The sequence below is a fragment of the Grus americana genome, chromosome 6 (genome assembly GCF_028858705.1).
Source record: "Grus americana isolate bGruAme1 chromosome 6, bGruAme1.mat, whole genome shotgun sequence".
Classification (NCBI taxonomy): Eukaryota; Metazoa; Chordata; class Aves; order Gruiformes; family Gruidae; genus Grus; species Grus americana.
In genome coordinates, this window is record NC_072857.1 from 22436232 (window position 1) to 22452028 (window position 15797).

Genomic DNA, 15797 nt, shown 5'->3' on the forward strand with positions numbered 1-15797 from the left:
TGCAAAGTATTTAAAACCTGGGGTCTGGTTGAGCAGGCATGAGCCTGAGGCTAGTAGGTGCATAGAGTTGATGGTCAAGTGGCCAGCAGTGGCATTGTGCTTGGTGCCACGTGTGCAAGAAGGGTCATGCAGCAGCACGGGTGTTAGCCAGCACGCTGTTACACAGCCTGGCATTGCTCTAACATACGCCTCAGTGCCACTTCTAAGAGATGTGTGATCCAGAAGTCGTGGATGTGCTCCAACTTGGAAGCTGGTGTTAAGAGTTTAACCCAACCTCTGTGGCCTGTGGAAAAGGTTTTCTTCTCTGGTGTGTAACACCTAAATTCAGCCCCTTTTTGGTTGCAATTCTAATATGGCCCAGATCCTGAAGAATCTGACCTGGATATTCTGACACACATTCTTTTTCTATAAAGTTTCAATGACATGCAACAAAAGTACAGCAAGCAGCACTCAGGTGAACACTAGCACTTTAATGATTGGATAAGGATCTTGACTAAATATACAATGAACATAATCAACTTGAATAGTATCCAGTTTCAGTGTGGAAGCTGAAATATTTATCTGTATCCTGAAACTTTTAATATACCTTTCATGGATTATCTGAGGTTCAGTGCTGTCTTCCTTTGTTCTGAAGTTGTGTTTTCAAATAACTGTTCAAGTTTTAGATCAAGAAGAATATTTTCAAAGGTTATTTATATAAAGATGCCCTTCTAAATTAACTCAAAAAGGTCTTAAGTCCTTTATTTTGCATATGGTTGGTTTTGTGGATTCTTTCTGCAGTCACCGCCTGCCAGCATATATCACCTAATTTGATCTTGAAATTAAAAGATGTATATTGTTAGTAATACACTTACTCATCTGCACATTTCTTGCGCTAATGGTAAAATTAGAGTTCTAGAAGTGTTTCCTGTATAAACTTTATTTTTAAGGGGGTTTATTTAATGCGTATCATGGGATGGGATGCTGTGAAGTAATTTGGTTCCAAAAAGTTTTGTTTAAAAAAGTTTTAAAAATAGGAACATAAAAGCATGTGGAGAGGAGAAATCATTATAATGCTACCTGCTTTAGAAGGAGAGAGATGATGGATAGCAGTGTCATGTTTAGCATAAGCTCTATGGGGAGATAATACAGAAAAAAGTACACTTTTAATTATGTAGCTACAGATCATCGTTTAGGTGCTTAAATTGTGCTTATTGTATATACTCAGTGACATTAAAAAGTTTCAGAATCCATGTCTACATTGATTTGTAAGCATCTGTAACATACAAAAGCAATTGTTATTTCACGAATTTAATTATGTGCTCAAGTCCTGGCTGTGTGTGTTTTAGAACCCAGTGCTGGGGTTTGATATTAGATACAAGAAAGGAGAAGCAAGGAGTTTCACCTCCCTTACCTCCTTTTTATTTTCACATACAAAGCTTGTTTAAATCCTTTGGGAAGAAAGAATGAATTTAACCCAGTTTTTGTGAGGTGCTTATGTAAATAAAATTGTTTTGTTTCACATCAAAGCCTGAGAAGACTTTTTAAAACCCTCATTTTTGTATAGATTGTTTTAGGTACGTATTATAGTTATGTTTGTGCTTAAGGAATGGTGTAAGTGATGACAGAAACTTCTTTGATCTGCCCAGATTTTAAAAAAATCCAATTATTTGGCATGGGAAATACAACCTGAAGTAAAAAGAGAAAAAAGGACTGCTACCATATCATTTCAGAGAATGATCACATTCACCTTTTTTCCTGTTCCAGTTTTAGGAAGTCTTATTTTGCCTCTGTTGCTAGCTTCCCCAAAAAGATTTCAAAGCCTTTCTCCTGCAGCCTATATGTAGGAGATGATAATCCTTTAAATATTAAGAAAAACTGTAAACAAATAAAGATCTTTCAAAAGAAGGTAAGTTCTAAAAGGACAGTCTGTCTTTTGTCCTCCTCCTGTATTCACATGAGGTCCAGTAAATAGGTACTCGCTGAAGAGTGATTTGCAGGAAGTCTTGTACGGCTGGATCCATAGCTGGAAGTGAAGGGATAGAAACTGAAGTGTGCTAAATGTCCTTTTTGCACTGATTTCCTTGGGAACTTAACTTTTCCAGTATTTGTATGAATGTAGCTTACCCCAGATGGTTTAATCATTGCCAGAAGAGATGGTAGGATATGCATTTGCTTACATCCACAGCACCCAATTAGTTGTAGGTATCAGTAATCAGTAGCTTAACTTGATGTAATGTTTGGACAACAGAGAATGTAGTAATATCCCCAGGTCCCTAGGAGGAAGTTGCTGCTGATCAGGATTAAGATGAACATATGGAGAGCAGTGGAAAATTACTTGCCCTGTACTTGTTCAGTTTATTGTGGCTGCCAAGTAATTTTTGAAAGCCAATAAATAGATTTAAGTTGGTTTGTATGTTCTGGGGGTTTGAACTTTTTGTATAGAGCTTGCTTTTCATTTGAGAAGCATCATTTCCATAACTAGAGACTCTGTAATCAGTATAATTGCTAAAAATATCAAGTGTTTAAAATGACTGACTTTGTTTTACAGAACACTTCACCTGCATTATAAAAGTGCTGTTCACTTTATTGTATACTCAAGCCTTGGCAGCACTTTCTGTTAAATGCAGTGCTGAAGATAGGATGGCATGGAAAGAGTCAGGAGTTCTCAAAAAGGTTGGTTAATTTATTAAAACATTTATGAAATTTTGCTTATGTATTTTCTGCTAGGAATGTAACAGATACTTCTGCTTTGCATATAAAAATTTGCTTCTGCTTCACAAAAATCCAGTATTTTGTTTCTGCTTGTGCAATTTTTTTGCAGGTTTTGGTATGTGATGAGACTTAAAAGCTTCACAATGACTATCTAATTCCAGAACTGAGCCTCAGATTTGAGGCTGTATCTCTACAGTTTCAGTCTTGAGTTTGTTGCAATGGTATGGAGTAACTGCAGTTTTCCTTGCTGTGAAATTGAAGCCTTTGTAGATAAACCATGGGTTGGTCTGATGCTGTCCTTTACGGGGAAAGCAGGCGAGCTTGTTGGTGGGGAAAACAACCTGTCTTTTTCTTATTTGTTCGTGCTATCTCTGGCTAGCCATATAAATTTCTCTCAATATTTAATTGTCTAGAGTGTTCCTGTGATGAAGAGGCAGAGAAGGAAATTTGTAGGCTAGGCAGGTAGATAGATACTTCGCTATCGTTGCCTTGCAGTTTGGTAGTATTTACAAGTAAAGTGAAGGTGCACCTTGCTATTTCAGTTCAGCTGATTGAATGCCAGTTCCCACCAAAAGACAGACACAGTTGCCAGCACTGCATTCATTTAATCCTTCACGGATTGATTCCCCAGAAGGTCAGAAGAGTGCCAGTGCCAGACCAAGGGAAAGGATAGAAGTGTTGGGGCCAGGAGAGGAAATGGGAGGAGGAACACCCCTTTATACAACAGCTGGGCCCTAGATTATGTTGGCCGTAAAATGGAACGCACACTGAGAAGCACGACCTGCTTTTCACATACAGGTTAGATTTGTAATACTGGTCAGTCACAGCTCCAAGATAGTAAAGACAAATTATCTGCTGGCCAAACTGCTACTATGCAGGGTTGGGGTTTTTTTTCTGGACTTGCATTAAGCATTTGAGATCACTGGCCAGTACTACATTTTGTTTACTCCCTTTCCACCCCTTTTTTTTTTTTTTCAATATATTGTCATTTTCTTAGAATTTCAAGAACGTTTGCTTCAGATTGTTGCTGGTGAGGGGTTTTTTCCATTTTTCTGTTTACTTAAGTGATTTCCAAGTGAGAGATAATTCTGCAGTTTCAATTTTGTGGTAGAAAGCATATAAATAGATTAAAGTGCTACCAGCTTATATTCTTTCATAGTCTTTTTGTTAGTAGCAGAAGTTGGAGTTTATCTGAACATATATTGACAATGCTTAATTTTCTGTCTACAGTGAGAGATTTTATTGCATGAAAATAGACTTAGGGCATGTGGTGGGCTTGCTACCTATTAATACTAAGATGTTTTCTTATAGAAGCATGTGAAAGCATTTGCTTTACATAAAGCACTTTGTACTCAAGGCTTGCAAATTATGATAATGACATAGATAATGGCTTTATGAAGTAGCCATCTCTCTTGATGCTAAAGATGGTCCGTTTTAGTGGTATTTTCACTAGTGTGCTTGTCTTTGCTGGATGATAAGGCCGAGTGGGAAATAGTAGCACATTAAACAGTATGTTACTGTGAATGGATGTTGTGATTTAGTCTAATTTAAATAACAGATTAACTTCTGTCAGTTTGAGAATTTTGACTTTTCTCCTGTGAGAAGCCCATTGAAGGCTGGCAGTTTTCCAAGTGGGAAAGCAGAGAGGTAGGAGGTAGATATGAACACTGCTCCCCACTGCTGCATATGTGCTGTACTGACAGCATCTTGCTCCCTTGAAAACATCCTCCTCCTTCCTCCTGTCTGTCTTGTGTAGATCATCTGTGTACAGAGGTCCAAGTTCTGACAGCACCTTGGCAGTATGTGCTGAGGGTGATCTCTGCGTGATCCTCAGGCCTTCAGGGACTCCTACATTTACTGCCTTCTTGGCTTCCATCCCACCCCAATGATAATCCACCCAAGTGCAGAGGCTTTGCAAAACTCCCGCACGCAAGTTTGCCCTTCCCCAGGTGTCTTTCCAGTTTCCAGCTCTTCCTCCTGCATAACGTTGCTGTCTGGACACTGTGTGTGTGCAAGAGACCCCTGAGCACTGAGGGCCGGCCAGTGGTAATCGCACTGCTCCTGGTTCCTCCCTCCCAGCCCTTTGCAAAGCAGCCCTCCTCTTCTTGAGCCTAGCCATAGTCCCCAGATGAATTCTCTTCCTGTGCACGTCACAAGGGAAGTTGGTTTTTAGTTTACGAATCCAAGTTCGTTCTTTAAAGTTTCTTGAGGCCCAAATGGTTTAAAATGTATGGTTCAGGCTGGCTTTTTCACTGTGCTGATAATATTGACATTTTGATCCCAGGATAACGACACAGATCACACCTTACTTAACTTTTGTCTGTGCATAATGCCAAGTGAATCTATTTCATTTTGGTATTCCAGACATTAAACATGAGCTGAAGTCTTTCCCCTACATTTTTGCCTAGTGATCAAACAATATTAAGGGTTTAATTTTTCTCAGCAGGGCTGAGAGGTGGATATTCTACTTTTGATTCCCAACTTCATTCTCATTATCTTTGCAAAGCGTGCCTTATGGTGTCATAAGAAGCACACTGTAAATGCCTGTGGAGTAAACTTCCAGGAACAATGTAGATGGAAGTTTTGTCCTAACTGCCAATTTAAATACGTGTTGCCTTCTGCTTCTTAGACTATGAGCATAAACAGCAAGTATGCCTTGCCCATGCTGAAAGGTGAAGACCCCATCTAAAATTAACAATAATAATTGATGTCAAAATGCAATAAAGAAACCAACTGACAAATTAAATACACTTTAAATATTTAATCTCATCTAGTTGTGTTGGAATTTTTTAAAGAATCCCAGTAACGTTCCACTCCCTCACTGTTTGTTATGTTGATGATGTGTTAACAGAGCTCAAAATTCACATCCAATCTTGTTTTTCCTGGGTAGAATTTATTATGACTTAGAAGAAAAATATGGGAATACTGCTTTCTATTTCTGATGGCTTTCTGTAATTGTTGCCCTTATATGTAAATGCTGTGACATATGCTTAAAATACATAGCAAGTGGTTTGTAACTCATTCTGGTTGGTACATTCTAGAAAATTACTTCTAATCTACTTTCAGGAAATTACTTTTTTTTTTAATTAATAGCATTAGAATTCAAATTCTGTCAAAACATGATGTATCCATAAAGTGATTCTTCCTAATTTTACAGTAAGCATTTTTATACTCACGGGAAAAAAAACCCGTGGGAAATTCAACATTATAAAAGTGTTTTCATATAACACTCAGTTTAAAACATACGTAATTGAAGTGGCAATTCACCTTTCACCCTATATGCTAAATGCATTTCCCTTCTGTAGAATTTTTTTTTTTTTTAAACAATGCGTGTCTTTGTAGGTCAAAATTCATATGTTGACCGAAAGGAAATGTACTTCACTGTTACTTTTACGGGACAGTTTTCTCTTTTCATGACCTGTGCATTTTGGATTTCTTTCCTTCTTATTTGCAGAATACATCCAGTGGAGAAAAATCTTGGGAAGTATTGCTGGGCCATGTGATTAGTGAGCTGTCTAAGGGGAAGATATATGAAGGAGGAGAGACTGAAGAATTAACAGTGGTATTGGCAAATGTCTTGAGAATTTATCCAGCATGTCCCCTTTCTGTCTCTTATTTAAGTTTTTCGGCCTGATCTTGCTAAAGACTGCAGTACAACTCATTTTCTAGATCAAAGCACATACCTTCGGGACAGTTTGCCTGCGCAAATCTTTCTTTTACTAATATCGTATATGGCCATTGCAGTGTTGAGAAAATTATTGACAAATATTTCTTGTAATGGTGGTTTTTAATCATATGTATGAAAGACCTTTCAGAAACTTGGAAAGCTGAATATTTAAGTAGAAAAAACATTTGTCAAGGGGGAAAGAAAACCCACGGAGTTCTTTCAGTTTATTAGTGAAATGCTGGCCTTTGCAATGTATGTTTGATGCAGTGGTTTGTATAACGTGCTTAAAAACATTTGTTTCATATTGGAGTTCCTTATATAGAAGACAACTTCTCTGGGGCAGAATTTAGTAATTGCTTCCTTCTCCCGTAGGTAAATCCTGATTCTGTAGAGTGCTATCTGCAGCAGTTCTGCCTGCCTTTCCTCAGGATCACAAGCCTTCTTCAGCACCATCTTTTTGGAGGGGATTTACCTAGTTGCCAGGTACAGGCTGAGGGGCACACTCAAATGTTTCCATTTAAAAGCTAGAGATGAAAAATTAAGACTTTTAAGGTGTCTTTTTCATGGTATGCATTTTCTATCCTTAGATTTTTTTTTAACCATATTTTATAGCATTGCTCTGCAGCATTTTTTGTCTTCTATAAGTTTGTTTTCAAGGAAGTTTCCCTGAAAAATGGTACTATATTCTTAAAATTTAGCTAATATATGCTTATTTTATCAGGTCGTAGGTGCCTGTCTTATAAAATACCAACATACTTCTAAAACTTGTCTGGCATTTGCAGAGATGGCATAACTTCCACACAGACTGGAATTCAGTCCTGATTTTGCTTAATGCCTGTTAATACCTGGATTTTATTCTGAGAGACGTTGCATCAGCAGACAATTACGTTTAAGTTCCATGACCGATTTCAGCAGAGTTTGCTGCAGGTCAGCTCCCTCGATTCCTTGCCTCAAAACCGTGTCATCTCTAAACCAGCTACAAGCCAGCTGGGTGCTAAACAGGAAGAAAATTATTGGGGAGTTTGGGGTTTTCTTTTTTTTGTTTGTCTTTTTTTGATTTGTGGTTTTGTGTAGGTTTTGGAGTTTGTGTGTGTTTGGGGTTTTTTATTCTGACCAGTTTTCTTGTATTTTGAGAATCTGGTTTGAGGTAATCTGGAAACAATGGAAGCTTTTCTGTGTCTCTAAACATGACTATTAGCATCATTGTACTAGAATGTCTTTACTGTTGTTATTGGAATAGATAAATTTTTAATGAACTGTTTAAAAATTCAGAGTGTAGGTATTAATCTAAACGTCTCTGTTTCATACCTAAAAGGAAGACGAAGAATTCACAGTTCTTGCAAGCTGCCTAGGTCTATTACCATCTTTTCAGTCAGCTCATCAGTTCACCAGTGCCTCTTGTCTCGATTGGCCTGTGCCAGCATTTGACATGATATCACAGTGGTGCTCAGAATTGGCTTCATTTGCAGATAGACATCCAGATCAAGTAAAGGTATGTAGCAAAATTACTTCTTTCAGAATATTCCTGATGCGGAAGCAGCTATTTATTGCTTGATTCACTGTGCACATACATAAAAAACCACGTCTGAGAACCTGACTTGTAAATCAGAGAGAAATTGTGATCAGAGATATTAGTTAGTGAATGTGAGTTGGATTGGTTAAAAACCTATCTGGCTTTTATATGATTGCTGGAGACAGAAAATAAAAATGCTATGGTTAGATGATACTAAGTGTACCTATATCTTCTGTACCTGTATCCTATCAAGGGCATGTAACAGAGACTTGTCTTTTAAGAAAATACTTATCAGAAGTTTTTCTTGCCTGTTAGACATTATTGATATTTCTGAGCATCTTCAGTTGCAACACTGAAAAAGATCAAAAGGATAAAAGCTGTTTAGTAGTTGACTGATAAAAGATGCTGCATCTTCTCTTAAGGTTAAAGAAACAATACCAAGACTCAAATCAGTGCAATTGGAGTATCAATTGTGAAATGGAAATGTTTCAACATTATTGCATTGTTTTTATGAAGAAGCTGCATCTCAACAATTCCAGCCCCCCTCTCCTAAGTTTATGGTGTCAGAGGCAAGCCAGGTGCATTCTTCACTCTGCAACATGATCCGCACCTGCCTTTGCATGTTTTCAGGCATGAATTAGGCTATTGTGAATGAAAGTTTGGATACTCAGATTAATTCCAAAATACAGTTGCTTCCAATCTGATAGGCATTTGAGAGGGATTGCAGTGAAACTGATAGCGTTCTTCCCGTGGTTGAAAAGGAACCGCATACAAATGCAATTTTCCTTTTTTTTTTTCTTTTTCTGTTTTTTGGGGTTTTTTTTTTCAAGTTAGGTTTTCAGGTCATGCACTTTTCAAAAACATTACACCTTGCAAGAAGGATCCCATCTGACCCCTATGCTCATCAATTATAAACCCAGTAAAAATGAGTAGGCTGAAGGAAAACACGTTACTGTCTTAAAAAACAAAACAAACAAAAAAACCTAACCAAAAAAACCCAAACACCTCTACCCAGAGCAAAAGAGAAGAATTGGGCTTTGAAACCGGTATTTAGGTAGTGCCTGTCTTATCAAAAATTTGTGAGTACTGCTAAGTTCTTAATGGCCTCAACATTTGTGTATGCAACACAGTTTTGAAAGTCAGGCTGATGCCTTCAAATATCATTTACGGAGCCTAACTTCAGTTCTGTTTTTGAAAGTTTTAATCTAAATTTTAGCAAGGAGGAGACAGCTTTCATAGTGCCAGGGTTTGGCAGCAGTATAGTGATGTTGCCAAGATAACTTAGTGTAGTGAGCAGGAGTCTTCTGTGTACATCGCTCTTAATTCTCTTGGTTTAGCTATGAAGATTTTTGCACTTAAGAAGTGTCACATTTAGAAAACGTCCTTGGGAAAAGGCTAGTGCCCATTAGAAAAGATGAAATGTGACCACAGTTGGGGAGGGTGTCACCAGAGGCAGGTGACTATTGCGAGGTGACTTTTGATTTCTAAATTTGTGAAATGCAGAAGCAGCGAGAGATTTTTAAACTGCATGCTTCCTTTCTTTGGTATTCTCTTTTCTTAGAAAATATAAATGCATAAATGAATGTGCAGAACTGATATATTGTTCTTACCTTATTTGTAGGCTTTGCTTATCCAGGAGCCTAAGTGGGACTTGCCACGCCTCCTTCAGCTGCCTGAGAATTATAATACCATTTTTCAGTATTACCACAGAAAGACTTGTACTGTTTGTACCAAGGTTCCTAAAGATCCTGCTGTTTGTCTCGTTTGCGGTACTTTTGTATGCTTGAAAGGACTATGCTGCAAACAACAGAGTTACTGTGAATGTGTGCTGGTAAGAATTGATTCTTATACTTACGGATAGGTTTTAACTCCATTGCTCAGCTTTGATGGTTTTCTTTACAAAACATGCTTAAAGAATGTTTAGTGCTTATTTCTGATAGATGGACCTAGACTGGATTCTAGAGAACAATTTTATTCCCCTTTTTAAGCCTATAGCCTATTTCACCTGTTTGAAAAACTTTCACAAAGCCATTGTGCGTAATGTTGACACATGGTTTTGATTCATAACCAACTGAAATGTCTCTGCATTCTGATTGTTGGTATATTATTTTCCTCTGTTTGTTTCCTTGCTTTCTGTATACATAAGAATATCAATGTACGGGTGGGTACTTTCTCATATACCTGACCATCTGCTAGTGATCTGCAGACTATAGCTAGATAAGCATCATTTTAAAGTCTTCAACTTTAATTCAGCAGTAAAGTTTTCTAGGCAGCATCTATGTAAGCTCTTTCAGGAACCTGAGTTGGACAGCATCTGGTATTGTTTTCCTGTCCATGATAAAGGCTTGGTTTGACAGCTGTTCCGTTTCCTACCGCAGAACAGTTAGTAGAAGGCTGGAACTACGTGGGCTTTACAAAACTATGAGGGGAATTTGTTGAGGAGATATTTACAAATGGGGCATAAAATCAAACCCAAAGAAATTTCAGAGGGATCTTGGACCTTTTTGAAATTGTTTGAACTCAACTTTCTCTCTCATGCTGGTGGGAAGAAGAGGGGTGGGCAAAACTCTGAATTAACAGATATATTTAAGGTGTCAAGCTTCATGAAAACAAATTTATAAAAAGAAATTTAAAAACTATATGATTAATTACATTTTATTATAGTTGATGGGATTATAGCCTCTAATTGTTATAAAACTATATAGGAAGAGCATGTTTTTAATTGCTAAAATGAAACTATTAATACAGATCATGCCATTCATAGAAATGAATGACATTGAAACAAGCAAGAATTATTAAAACAAATTTTTTACTAGAGCCATAGACTAGATCTGTGAGCATGGATAGATAAAGCAAATGTTTAACAATAGAGACTATTGTAAAAGAGGTAATGTTAAGTTTTTCTGAATACTTTGTTTTATTCTTGCCATCTATGAAAAATACTTGGTCATGCTATACAGTTTGCTATACAACAGCAAATTCAAAATATCGTAGAGAATATTTTTGCTCATTTTTGTTAGGTAATTCTACTATTACATGATAACGAATATCCTCCCTGTTTGAGCAGGGAACCATTTTTGTATGCAAGTGTTGTTATGGCAGCACAACACATGGAGTTTGAGTTTGCTTGGAGAATTTTGGGGTGGGCTATACTTTGTCAAACTGGTTCTTAGTAAATAATGTATGTGTGTTACTTCAAGCAAAACTAATTACTATTTTTTAAATCCTTTTTGTTATAAAGTTTACAGACACTAACAGAATCTTTGCACTTTTCCCTTTCTACATCCGTAATATTACAGCATTCTCAGAATTGTGGAGCTGGGACAGGAATATTTCTTTTGATTAATGCATCTGTAATCATTATCATACGAGGGCATCGTTTCTGCCTTTGGGGCTCTGTGTATCTGGATGCACATGGTGAAGAAGACAGAGATCTTAGGTAATGTTTTCATTACAACTGTGTTTCATTGTTCCTCCTCTGTGTAGATCAACTTTATGTTATGCAATACATGTAATAACATCATAATAGATCTCTACCTTCCTTGAGTGGAAAATCCCCATTTACTGCAAGTTGGAATGACTTCTTTCTTGTTTTCTTTCCTTTTTTTTCTTTACACCACCTTTAGGTGGAAAAAATCATGACCACTGAGTTATACACCCCAGGCACCCAACAGACAGATTCATATGTTGCCATTCCCAGTGAGGGTCAATTCTGAGTGTTGTGTTGGGAAACACTTCTCCCCAAAAGTCATTGTTTGGCCTTTATTTAATCAAACTCTATTTAATCAGCTGGATTCCAATGTAGGGAAGGCGGGTAGCTTGCAAGCTACATGTGCCTGAGAATACAGATGTTTTCTGGATTCTGCTGTCCAAGAGGGAGGAGGGAGGTCCCAGCAGTTATCTTATTAAAGCAGAACCAAAAGCCTCTCACCAATAAAAATGCACGCTTCCCTTGGGGAGAAAAGTTGTATGAGTATTGTGTGCTGATTATATAATGAAGCAGTTTTCCATTTATTTGCATATTAACCATTTGGTTTACTTTTTTTTTCTCTCTACAGGCGTGGTAAACCTCTCTACATATGCAAGGAAAGATACAAAGTGCTTGAGCAGCAGTGGGTGTCTCATACTTTTGATCATATCAATAAAAGATGGGGGCCACATTATAATGGCTTGTAAATCAGCAGCAGCAGCATCTACACACCGTATCATTGCTGTTACCATGAATGAATGCATCTTGACTGACAATAGCTTTAATTGTACGGCAGTTTAGCTCTTTGGCTTGGGGTCAAGTGGGGTATGGGCATAAAAGGGAAATGGAACTTTGTCAATGTGTGAAACTTTTGCAAAATTAGCTGCTGTTGCTACTAAATAATGATACAATAATTTGCAATTAAATCCTCAGAATGGTGTGAGCAATCTGATTGCACTCAGTAGTCCATTTTTCTTTTGTTTTTTAAAGCCCATTATTGTTAAGAAGCACAAATTTTACTTACAGTTGTTTAGCAGCTCCAGGGATAGCTGTCAGGTTTTTATTTTTCTCTGCATGGAGTTGAGTTTTTAGCAGTTTTTGCTGAAACAGTGTATATGTCCACTACATCTACTAAATATGTTGGATAAAATTTCTTTGCCTTTTTTGTGTTGGTTTGAGGTTTTTGCTTGATACGCGTTTGTAATTGGACAGGGTTTGTGAAACGATTGTGAGACTGCATGGTAACAATTGATCTGAAAGTTGAATTTTAAAGAGTATTTCACTTATGAGAGGTCTATTGAAATATTTCAGGCATTACTGAAAACTTGTGCGTTCTCAGGTATTTCATTTTTCTTTTCTCCATAAATAAGTGAAATAGCTGTAAATTAGGTATCTTATTGTTCTTAATGTAATCCAGAACACATATTCTTTTTATTTTTTTCTTTTCCACGAAGGAGATTATTTTTCCATGTCCATTGAACAAACTGTTAGTGATAACACATACAGAAATTGCTGTATATAGAGAATTTGTATGGCGCCCAACATAGCAGATCCCAGTTACAAGTGTAACAACCATAAGCCTGCTTGTAATTTGAAACCAGATGTATGTTTCAGAATGATTGAATTGGAAATGCGCAGGCTATTCTGCAAATGAAACATAATTTTGTATCTTTCCTGTCATTTCAGGAGGTTCCTCTATATTGTATTTGTTTAGAGTAATCACTGTTCTTTCTGTTTGGTTTCCTAAAAAGGAAAAAAAAAAAAAATCAACAGAGATAGCCTAGATGAACAACCAATGAATGTGCAGCCTCATTGGATGAATGCCAAAACAGTTTATGCTTAGAGGGCTAAAAAATTCAAGAGAACAGGCATGACTGGGCTAAACCCCACAGTGTAAGTAGGTAGGAAACAGTATAGTTAAAATACTGGTATGTAATATATTGCTACTAATGTTTTTCACAAGTGTTGGATATTCGTTGGCTATTTCATACAGTAGTACCAAGGATTTCCTGGTAGTTTTGATTTTCATAGCTTGCGTGTAAAATAAAATTTATATGTGTAAAATAGAAACATCTTATGATAAAACCACATATACAATGAAAACAGTTCCCCCGTGGAAGTCATTATCTAGTGAAAAGTGTATAGGGGAAATAAAATGACTGTATAGCAATCAAGGAGAATGGTCAGAAGGAAAAGGAAGTAAATACAATGAGGGTTTTTTTTTTTTTTTCTGGATACCTGCAATTCAAAAAACACCACAATAAAGGATGCTGGTTTTTATACATGCATATAAATATATATATATATATTTCAAAAATATTACAGCACTTCCTATCAGATTAGAATTACTCTGTTTCACCAACTAAATGGCTGTGTCTTTTCCAAAATATTACTTTTTTGATACTGTATTATAAGTTCTGCCTGTAATATTTTTGCATTGCTCATTATGAATATCAGGCCATTTTGTAAGTGTGGTTAAAGAGCAAAAAGATTCTTTACATCTCCAGCATAACATTATTACGGGGCTCATGAACTTGAGTAATCTGTAGTTCGAAGCTCCAATGCTATATTTACAAGAGATAATGTATCCAGAATTTGATTACTGTGTTTTATTTAAAATGGAATGTTCTCTGGTTGTGCATATGGATGTGAAGTAAAACTATTAGCCTTAACTTTAACATTTGGGTATCTCATAGTGTTTATTTTAGTACTGGTGAATTAGTCACCAATCAATTTAAAAACAGCAAGAAAAAAAAATCACTTGGTTGAAAAATTGTACTTGAATATCCTTGCATGCTGCTAAACAAGAATTTTGATTTCCCCCATAACTTTTTTAATCCTACTTTATTAAGCTAACCTTGAAAACTAACAGGTCCAAACTAGAGTGGCGTGTGCGTGTATTACTCAAATGTTCTGGTGTGATAACCTGTATGAATGATCACTGAAGTACAGTACATTACTGTAGAATCTAAATCAATCTTTATAACACATCAGAAGAGTATAAAACTAGGAATACAGTAATCGACATTGTAAGATATGTTAATAAAAGTCTACTGTCAATCTGTGTGTTCGTGACATCTTTTCTTTCTACCTCAGTCATCCAAAATGTAATGGTTATTGAAGTCCACCCAATAGCCAGTCAATTATTTAAATATCCAAAGCTTATGCATGCAAACTATTTGCATAGAGAGTAAATCTGTTATGTTTTTTTCTTTTTGTTACTTACACGCAGTCATGTATTTTCTGTTAGTCATTTGGAGTATTTTATTTTACTCATAAATACATCACTTACAGTTGTGCTTAATTTTATGCTAGCTCTTACAGCGTTGCTGCTGCAAACTGCTAAAATTAAAATGCTGAGTTGAGAGACTGTACTTCTGGGAAAACTCTGCTTGATCTTCTCTTCTGTCGGATCTGTTTCTGGAATAACTACTACTTCAAGTTGATGAATGCATATATTTATGTATTAAATTTTTCCCTTTTTTTTGCCCTTTGAGAAATTTGGTGAAACAGTCTTGTTTTGACCTTGACCTTTGCATAATAGCATCTTTTTTTTAGTGGTGGCCTGAAATTTTCAATGAATATTTTCATCACCTCTGCAAATGGAATCTTGCATAACTCTCAGCATTTCACAAGCAAATGACATTTTTTTCTTTAAAAAAGGGTCTTTCACTACAGTAGCCAACAAATGTTATTCTTTAATGCAGAATCCCATGAGATCAGTTTTTGCTGTCTGTATAGCTGCCAGAGGAGAGAGTGAGTTTTGTGCTGATCTTGATATGATTAAGGTCTAATTTTCATCTAACCCAGATTCTGCAGTCCTGCTTTTCACTTTCTTTTGTCGGAGGTGGGGGTAATGATGAATGGAGCCTGTCCGAGCATTACCCTAGATAAGAATGAACTGCTGTTTGCAACATAAGAAAACCACAGGAATGAGCTGACCCAGTGAATGGAGGTTTGCAGCTCTCAAATATCAACTGCAGGTACAGGGGGGTGCATGTGACCCGCAGAGGCTGGGTCTGTGACAGTTTCTGTTGCTGGGACTGCTCACTGCATCAGATCCACGCTGCTGGTGTGAAGGCCACGCGAGGCGAATGCCTCCTCTTGGTAGGGCACACTGCCCCTACTCGGGTTTTCTCAGCTGGGCAGTTGTTTGCCTGCAAGGGCTCTTACGCGGAGAAGAACCCCAGCTGTTGCGAGTTCAGCTGTGAGACAACCTGCCTCTTCTGCCCCCGTAATGTCCTGTCACTGCAGCTGTAATCTTGCTAGGTTGTACTAGCTGTTAATTCCTGGAAATGGGTGTCCTTCGGTAGGAAAAGCGTATTCTCAGTGAAGTCAAAACACTTCATGAATTCTTAGCTGTGTAAATGGCCAGGTTGTTCTAATAATTTTTAAAATCCTTTTAATTGATAGGGATTTAATTTTTTTTTTTATTCACTGTATCATTTGTTCTT

At 37.0% G+C, this 15797-nt stretch overlaps 1 protein-coding gene across 14 annotated transcripts in view; it reads left to right on the forward strand.

Moving 5' to 3' along the window:
* UBR3 (ubiquitin protein ligase E3 component n-recognin 3) overlaps positions 1 to 13428 on the forward strand; it is a 115762-nt gene extending 102334 nt beyond the window's left edge. For all 14 annotated transcript variants that reach the window (XM_054830475.1, XM_054830478.1, XM_054830476.1 and 11 more), the window contains 7 exons: positions 2531 to 2655; positions 6149 to 6256; positions 6734 to 6844; positions 7677 to 7853; positions 9496 to 9705; positions 11174 to 11313; positions 11933 to 13428. In XM_054830475.1, the coding sequence (XP_054686450.1) occupies positions 2531 to 2655; positions 6149 to 6256; positions 6734 to 6844; positions 7677 to 7853; positions 9496 to 9705; positions 11174 to 11313; positions 11933 to 12050 (989 nt within the window). In that variant the 3' untranslated portion in view covers positions 12051 to 13428. The remainder of the gene's footprint in view (positions 1 to 2530; positions 2656 to 6148; positions 6257 to 6733; positions 6845 to 7676; positions 7854 to 9495; positions 9706 to 11173; positions 11314 to 11932) is intronic.
* The last annotated feature ends 2369 nt before the right edge of the window (positions 13429 to 15797 follow it).